Raw genomic sequence first — 8,850 nt, forward strand, 5'->3', positions numbered from 1 at the left:
GACATGAAAGAGCATGGATGACTCCGTGATATAGACGACTTTTTCTTCTTGTTATTGGTGTCGATGGGGCCAGTCATCTCCATCGAAGATGAAAGATCAAAGGCTAGAAAGTTGTTGTGTTGTTGGATTTTCTAGGCAATTTGACAACTTACATCTTATCTCCTTTTGCTATTTGCTTAGGTTTTTCTTTGCAAAACTCTTTCTTTCAATGTCTAGGTGTGCTTTCTTCTCTTTATTTCTCTTTCTCTATTTATATTGCCTGAGATCCTTTATAAGAAAACTAAACTAGAAAAATAATGTTAGCTAGGTAATTATATTGTTTTTTTATTGACTATGAATTTCTAATTAATTAAATTTTATTTTTTTTAATGTCTAATTAATTAAATTTTGTTTTTTTAATGTTAGAATCTCTTTCAATAATTTTGCAATTTTGTTAGATTCTCCAAAAAAAATTTCTTTTTCTCTTTTGCGTAATCTCTCATTATTGTTTTAGTCCCTAATCTTCTTAACCCCTTGTTCTTTCTTTCTTCTAATTTCACTCCCTAAAATATTTTTCTTTCTTTCTTTTTTCTTTATCATCATAATTAAATTAAATACCAAAAATTAAATTTTATTGAAAATATAATTTTTTAGAACACAATGAGAAAAGGAGGGTACATGATCCTGTTCTTAACAATACCCGAACCCTCAGCACCGTATCCTAAGAATACAATTCTCATATGAAATCGGAGTAATATACGAGATTCAAGATTGTAATATATTTCAGGACTGGTTCTTGTTTGTTCTTATTAAATACACAATATAGACGTCTCAGTATATGGAAAACAAAAAACAAAAAAGTGTTTTATAATCCAGTTACAATACAACAGAGCAAACAAGTTTTAGTTTTCTTCTTCCTTGGCTGGTGCTGAGTTAGACTGCCGGAGTTTCTTTTCCTCTGAAAGTAGTTTTGCAAACCTGCATGCATCACAAGTGTTTACTTACAATTTAGTGTGTGGTAATCCAGCAATATATAATCAGAAATACTGATGCGGAAGGGTAATGCTAATTAATTGTAATTATATTACCTTTGGAGTGCTTCTTCGTATGTACCACCATCCTCAAGCGGTTCATATGCACCAGTGTCCAAATTTATGCGCGAAACTGGACTCTTCAGCAGGTCCTCTCCGACTCTCACTAGATTTTCCAAGTTTTCTGTTGTTGCTATATCAACAGAAGATAGATCACCTTGCAGCTTGTCATCCTGATTTTCAGAATAGCTAAATCAGTTTGATCAATATAAGTTAACAAAAAAAAAAGGCATTGAGCTTGTGGAGAGTATATTCTTCATTGACCTAACAATCATCTCATCCGCGTATTTGTTCATAAAATACTGTGGCTTGGTCATACAAGAAAAGATGTTATGTACCAGCTGTCAAAGAACCCTTTTCTTAATACTATATTATGTTTTTGAGAAATAATGTTGATGTACAGACTCTTACATCAATCCGGAGGTAGTAATTTTCAGAATGAAAGGCTTGAAAAACCACAGAGTTGTGGTAATCAACCATATCAGAACTAGCATTATTGTAGCAAGTTATCAAGGGAGTACGTCCATTGTGGAATAACCAGCCGATAACCCCCCACTCTGAAGCTGCTTTAGCACTGTATGTTGTTCCATTCTTATTGGCACCAGTCCCAATAGAGATCACCAGATAACGTTCATAATTCATTGGCTTGATAGGGAAAAAGTCTGGATTCTTCTTTGACATCTGTTTGGCTACTTCGCTAATGGCCACCAAGGTCTGCATGAATCAAATTGACAGACGAATTAATGAAATATCTATTGTTACCAAATTAAAAGTACGCTCCTTCCATTTTTTGTTCTTTTTTTGTGGAGAGGATCTCACTGGGTTATTAGCAGCTATGCCACCATCGATGAGGTTAAATTCTTCAAAATTTCCTTGTGCATCTTGGTTCTTGAAATAATGAGGAGGAAAATAAGTTGGAGCTGCTGAGGTAGCTATGCATATGTCTGAGAGTAGTGCATCTTTGATTGGATTGTTTGGAACCTCCATGAAGAAATGAATGTAATTTACTAAGGTTAGTAATGAAGTAGAAAAAGAAAACCAAACTGAAAAACTGACGTGTTAATAATATGTAGAGATGACCTGATACGAAGAAAAGATCACAGGCTGGATTTTCTTGATGTCAAAAGTAGGGATAACCACATTTGTCAAGGTTTGGTGCAGCCTTGTGTCCTTTAATATATCTCTTACCAGTTTGTGTAGATACTTGCCATCATACTTAGGTCCAGATATAGCTTTCCAAACATTTGTTGGCCAGGCAAAAATCCCACTGCATTTTAGCCGAATGCAAAAACAAAAACTAATATTAAATTTTCATTAGGCACAAAATTGATATATATGGTCCAGTATATATATCATGTCAAATATATATCTAAGGATTATATATCCTTTGTCTTTATACCTAGTTTGTGGGAAAATTTTAGGGGAATTGTTAAGGTAAAAAGGAACTATATCTTTGGCATCAAAAAGAGGACGTTGCTGTTCGTTTGGTGCAGCTAACATTGCAGTTATGAGACCACCAGTACTTGTTCCTGAGATTACATCAAAATAATCTGCAATCCTTGCATCCTCGCCATCAAGCGCCTACATGCACCAGCCATAAAAGATATATAACATTAGAGCGATAAGTTTTCCGTATAGAGATATTCAGGGTCCACTTGTATCAAAGTAAGTATATCATAGCTTGTGCAATATTAATTTCTTGAGGAATAACTAAATTAATTAGAGAAGTTTCGAAGTTATAAATACCTGTAGTTGAGCTTCAAGGTAAGCAAGAATGACTCCGGGCAAGATTCCTCTAATCCCTCCTCCATCAATACTAAGGATGGTAATCTTACTACCGTATACTGGGGGTTGAATTTTTAAAGAACCTTTTCTTGTCAACATGTTGGAGTTGCACTTTGATGAAGCTTGAAAATGGATCGACAGAATTAGAAATAGAATGAGCAACAAGTAACGTACTGTAAGTACGAGGAACAGTTTGATTTTAAGGATAGAAGAACAGCTTAATGGAGTTGATCCATAGAAGTGGCTGGTAATCTATCTCTATATACATATAAAAGTATTCAGATATATATATATATATATATATATATATATATATATATAGAGAGAGAGTGCACTGAAAGATGTTAGGTGAAATGATTCCCTTCCTAATAATAATTTGGAGGTGCCTAAGGTGCCATACACGTTATCAAAAATAAAATAAAATCATAAAAACATTGGCTAGGTAGCTCTTATTAATTGATCATTCTAATCCATTAAGTATAAGATTAGAACTCAAGGCATCAAAGCGCTGACCTGACGAATTTAATTAATTAGGAAGGTTTGGCATGATAATCGTAGAACATTATTCAAGTAATTAATTGTTGAAAGAAAGGTTGTTGATTATAATATCTAATTTTTAAGTTACTTTTCTAATGAAGCAACCAAGCGGTAGAGTTTGCGTTTGTTCTTCCGTATGTGTTTCATGCTTCCAAAATAGTGGAGGGAACAAAAGGAAAGAAATTAACAACTCTCAAATGGAATTTGGTTTACCTGGAAAGATGGTTCTTTCATCATATGTATATATATAAAAAGCGCAGTGAATTTAATTAAATATATTTGAAGACTAGAAATGGCTTGAATTCAGCTGTATTTACCTTGTATCTATCCTTCAAATAATTTTAAATGGTTGTTGAAAAATTAAAATTATATCCTCTTTATTTTTTGTTTTGATTGGTCTACGTATTTAATAAGACTATTATTCATTGAAAGGAAAAGTTGAAAATGTAAATTACTAAGATTGATTTATAATAGAAAAATTGGCAATCTTTAAATGAAAGGACTTGTTCTATTTTTCTGTAATTTCTTTTTTATATATAAACTATTTGCTATTAAAAATAGAAAAAGAAATATCGATGAAAAACATTTCGCCGCTAATTTTCAATGAAATTGACAATGAAGAATTTTCATCAACAGTTTCCAATGAAAATAACGACAAACTACGTTTCGTCGATAATTACTAATTAAATCATCTATTGAATAAAAAATAAAAATAAAATCGATTAAAAATCCATTGGCAATTCTATTAGTAATTTTACACATCATGATTTAGTGATAGAATATTTTTTTCAACAAATGTAAGTAAGTTATAATTTATAGTTCCTCCCCCTTATTCTTCTTCTTTTTCTTTTTCTTTTTCTTCTTCTTCTTCCAAAAAAATTAATACCAGCAACCCCTCTATTTTATCACAAAGTCGGTTACTCCAACCCACCAGCGTCAATCTATATTTATTAGTAGTGTCAACATTGATTATTGATTTTTTTGTGAAGTTTTAATACATTAAGTAAGCAAACCCACCGATTTTTTATAACTCATTTATGTTTTAGGTTAATTTATTTATTTTTTTTATAATTTGCTTGTATATTTAAGTGTTTTTTAACTTTTTTCTAGATAAATTTATTGTATTAATGTGTGATTTGTATGCTAGGATTTATTTCGGATTTAGGAGAAATAGAATTTTGTTGTCATTTGATGAAAATGAGTTTGATTTTATAACTTACGTGTGTTATAATTGAACAAATGATGGGTTACTTTAATAGGTGCCAATCATATTTTTTTTTCAATTTTATTATTAAGTTGAAAAATTAAGGAAAATTGATTTTTTTTAATTAATTAAATCAATATTATTCTATATATATAGGTGTCATAATTAAGCAATGAACGATTGTTTTTGGATGTATTAAGATTCATTTGAAGGGTTGTATAGGCATGATTATCTTTGAGGGGTTAAAGGTTTTATTAATTGTGTACATTATAAATCAAGGAATATTAGTGCAAATGAAATTAGATGTCCATGTATGAAATGTAAGAATAAAAAGTTTAACCATAAATATGTTGTGATGATGCATCTACTTAAAAAATAGTTCATCGATAAACATTTATGTTGGTATGCATATGGAGAACCATATGTTCCTTACAAAACCATGTTAAAAAATATTGATAGGCTCAACTTCTAATTCTAGCAACGTACATGGATTTGCGAATGATAATAGCAATCCTTATAAGAGTATGGTAATAGATGCAATAAGAATAAATCATGGTTATTCAAGTGAAGAATCATGTAACATCCTTTCATATTAAGAATCAAATGTAGATACAACTAGGTTTTTAAAACTTTTGAAAGATTTAGATAAACCATTATAGGATGAGTACATAACTCAATATAAATTATTGGCTATTGCACGAGTTTTTATAATCAAGTCAGGTTATGATTTGAGTGAAGCCAGTTATGATAGCATAATTAAATGGGCTAAAAGCATGTTACCTAAAGGGGTTAGGCTGACACAAAGTTTTTATATTGTTAAATCCATGATGAAACCTCTTAATCTAGAATATACCATAAAATTAATATGTATCAGTTAAATTAATTGAGAGATAGTTTTGTATAATTGTGTAGGTTGCATAAGGGTAGCAGCCATCCTTTGTATTTATACTTGTAGGGTTGTGTACAATATAATGGTGGGATGTGTTACATACAATAACTATTCCTATATAAGAGTGTTTACATTGTATAGGGTCTCTTTCCTTAATACGCCCCGTCAAGCTGAAGGTGGAGATTCCACCTGAAGCTTGGATCGAAAGAAAGCAAACGAGACTGGAGGAAGAGGCTTGGTAAGGACATCGGCTAGTTGATCTTTGGAAGAGATAAACCGTACCTGAATTTCTTGCTTAGTAACCCGATCACGGACAAAGTGATAATCAACTTCAACATGTTTAGTACGAGCGTTAAATACTGGATTTGCAGATAAGAAAGTGGCCCCTAAATTATCACACTATAACGTGGTCACAGTTGAAGAAGGGACCCAAAGTTCTGTCAATAATGAGCGAATCCATAAAATCTCAGCAGTACCATCAGTTGAGGCTTTATATTCTGCTTCAGTAGAAGACCTCGCAACAGTACGTTGTTTCCCGGATTTTCATGAGATAGGGGTAGAGCCAAAGTACACAAGATAACCACCTGTGAATTTTCGATCGTCAATACTACCAGCCCAATCAGCATCTGTGAAACCATGAAGAGACAAGGGAGAATCCCTAGTGATGTGCAGACCATAAGTGGTTGTAGCCTGAAAGTAACGCAAAATGAGTTTAACAGCAGACCAATGATCCTCAGTGGGGGCATGCATAAATTGACAGACCTTGTTGACTGCATAGCAGATATCAGGTCTAGTGAAGGTAAGATATTGTAATGCCCCAAAAATCTGTAGATACCGTGTGGGATCAGAGTAGAGAGTACCCGGTATGAGTCCTAATTTGGAGGAGGCAGATAGAGAAGTATCAACTGGTTTGCACGAAGTCATACCTGCTCGTTGGATGATATCGAGGGCATATTTATGTTGGCTTAATAAGATACCCATAGCAGTAGATTTAACTTCAATGCCCAAGAAGAAATGAACAGAGCCCAAATCCCGAAGCTTAAATTCTAATTGTAGCAAAGTAATCAATCTATAAAGCACAGCTGAGTTACTCCCGGTTAATAAAATATCATCAACATACACAAGCAAGTAAATCATAGCACCATCGTGAGAGAGAATAAACAGAGAAGTATCACTCTTGGATGCCTGAAATCCAATGGAGAGTAAGAACTCACTCAACCGGTTGTACCAAGCACGAGGGGTTTGTTTCAAACCATACAGAGATTTATGGAGACGACACACATAAGATGGAAGTGCAGGATCAACAAACCCAGGCGGTTGCGCCATGTATACCTCTTCCTGAAGAATGCCATTTAGGAAAGCATTATGGACATCCAACTGATGAATGGTCCAACCATATGAGACAACAATAGTGAGCATAAGGCGAACTGTTGTAGGCTTAATCACTGGACTAAATGTCTCCAAATAATCAATCCCTTCTTGCTAAGTGAAGCCACGGGGAACTAATCGTGCTTTATATCGGGCGACCTGACCATCAGCATGTCTTTTTATTTTGTAAACCCATCTACTGCCAATCACATTCATAGTTGGATGGGGAGGCACCAACATCCAAGTTTGATTAGAGTGAAGTGCCCGAAGTTCCTCCTGCATAGTAGTGTCCCAAGTAATATACCTGTTTGCGTCCTTAAATGACAATGGCTCCTGCTGAGGTAAGGTCGTTACTCGTGAGACAGTCGCAACGCTAAGATTAGCATTTTTTTCTGGCCGCGATCGAAGCACCATAGGATGGGTGCAAGCCCGCTGAGATGGAGAGGAGACAGCGGCAGGGACATGCTGAAGATTGAACTTAGACAAATCAACACATACGGTAATACCAGGAGGGGAAAGAGAGGAAGAACCTATGGTTGAAGAACTCAATATAGACGCAGACCGTGAAGGAGACCCAGTAGAAGAAGCACCCACAACAGGGGAGCGAATAGGGGATAAACCAGGGGAGCTGGCAGCAGCATCGGGTGACGCCTGTGAGTGTGATGAATCTGAACCTGCAATTGAAAAATGATCATAATAACATGCAGATAATGGTAAGTGAGTCGAAGGAAGTGTAGGCAGTGGTGAAGGGACTGAAGAGGGTTGCATGAGAGGATGTAAAGTGACGGGTATAGAGGGAGCAGAGGGTTGTTTGGGTGTTGCTGCAATCTGTTCAGTTTTATCAAGAGGAAAAACATTTTCATAAAACCGAACATGACGAGCAAGATAAATTCATTTGGATGACAAATCAAGACATCAATAACCGACATGTGAGGTACTATATCCTAGAAAAACACAAAGAGTGGACCGAAAGTCTAACTTATGAGCATTGTATGGACGAAGAAAAGGAAAGCAGAGACCCAAAAGTACGAAGAAACGCATAATCAGGTGTTGATTTTAGAAGACATTCAAACAGTGTCTTATTATTAAGAACTGGAGTGGGCATGCGATTAATCAAATAAACAGAACTTTCAAAAGCATAACTCCAATATTTAAGGGGAGCGTGACACTGCCCAAGGAGAGTTAGTCCAGTTTCAACAATATGTCTATGACGGCGTTCAACCATGCCATTTTGTTCATGAGTGTGCGGGCAGATCACATGATGATGAATACCAATTGTTTTAAAATACGTATTTAGTTTTTGATATTCACCACCCCAATCGGTTTGAACAGACTTAATTTTTAAGGAGAATTGGCGCTCCACAAGCGCCTAAAACTGATGAAAAATTGCAAAAACATCAGACTTAGCAACCAAAGGATAAAACCATATAAACTTTACATAGGCATCCACAAAAATAACAAAATAGCGAAAACTATCAGATGACAACATAGGGGATGGACCCCAAACATCACTAAAAATCAAGTCAAGAGGAGCTCGAGTTTGATGACCCGTAGTTTTTAGAGTCAGACGTGATGACTTGCCTAGAGGCCACGCGGGACAATGAAAATTAAACTGAGTAGACGTACATGACACTTTTTTATTTTTCACCAGAAAATACAGAATACGTGGACTAGGATGTCCAAGGCGACGGTGCCAGACATCAACTGAAGTCGATAGACAGGTGGAGGAAAAAGCTTGAGGCAACGACGTTGTAGATAATTCGGACAAAACATATAGACCATCTCTATTCTGACCGGAAAGAAGAACTTCCTTTGTCATGAGATCCTTAACATAAAATAAAGAGGAATGAAATTCAAAAAAGACGTTATTCTCGAGACAAAATTTTTGAACAGATAGCAGAGGTTTTTTAATGGTAGGAACATGTAAGATATTGGATAAAGTAAACATGCGGTTTGGAGAGCGAATTTTAGAGTGAGCAGTATTTGAGATAACAAGG

The 8,850-nt window shown here is 34.9% G+C and overlaps 1 protein-coding gene across 1 annotated transcript; it reads right to left on the reverse strand.

Moving 5' to 3' along the window:
- Window positions 1-758: 758 nt before the first annotated feature.
- LOC133673495 (patatin-like protein 3) lies at window positions 759-3,123 on the reverse strand. Its single transcript, XM_062094345.1, has 7 exons — window positions 2,817-3,123; window positions 2,470-2,651; window positions 2,151-2,337; window positions 1,890-2,051; window positions 1,482-1,784; window positions 1,068-1,243; window positions 759-957 (listed from the first exon to the last, which is right to left on the reverse strand). Exons 1-7 carry the CDS (start codon window positions 2,952-2,954, stop codon window positions 882-884), a joined length of 1,224 nt encoding a protein of 407 aa, XP_061950329.1. The 5' UTR covers window positions 2,955-3,123; the 3' UTR covers window positions 759-881.
- Window positions 3,124-8,850: the final 5,727 nt, after the last annotated feature.

Source organism: Populus nigra, chromosome 14, assembly GCF_951802175.1.
Source record: "Populus nigra chromosome 14, ddPopNigr1.1, whole genome shotgun sequence".
Classification (NCBI taxonomy): domain Eukaryota; kingdom Viridiplantae; phylum Streptophyta; class Magnoliopsida; order Malpighiales; family Salicaceae; genus Populus; species Populus nigra.

What these genes read in the sequence shown, in the direction of transcription:
- LOC133673495 (XM_062094345.1), bottom strand. Translation starts at nt 2,954, where the DNA reads ATGTTGACAAGAAAAGGTTCTTTAAAAATTCAACCCCCAGTATACGGT. An exon ending in AAAATTTTCCCACAAACTAG is followed by an intron (nt 2,338 to 2,469) that starts GTATAAAGACAA and finishes GCTAAAATGCAG; the next exon opens with TGGGATTTTTGCCTGGCCAA. An exon ending in GCATAGCTGCTAATAACCCA is followed by an intron (nt 1,785 to 1,889) that starts GTGAGATCCTCT and finishes TGATTCATGCAG; the next exon opens with ACCTTGGTGGCCATTAGCGA.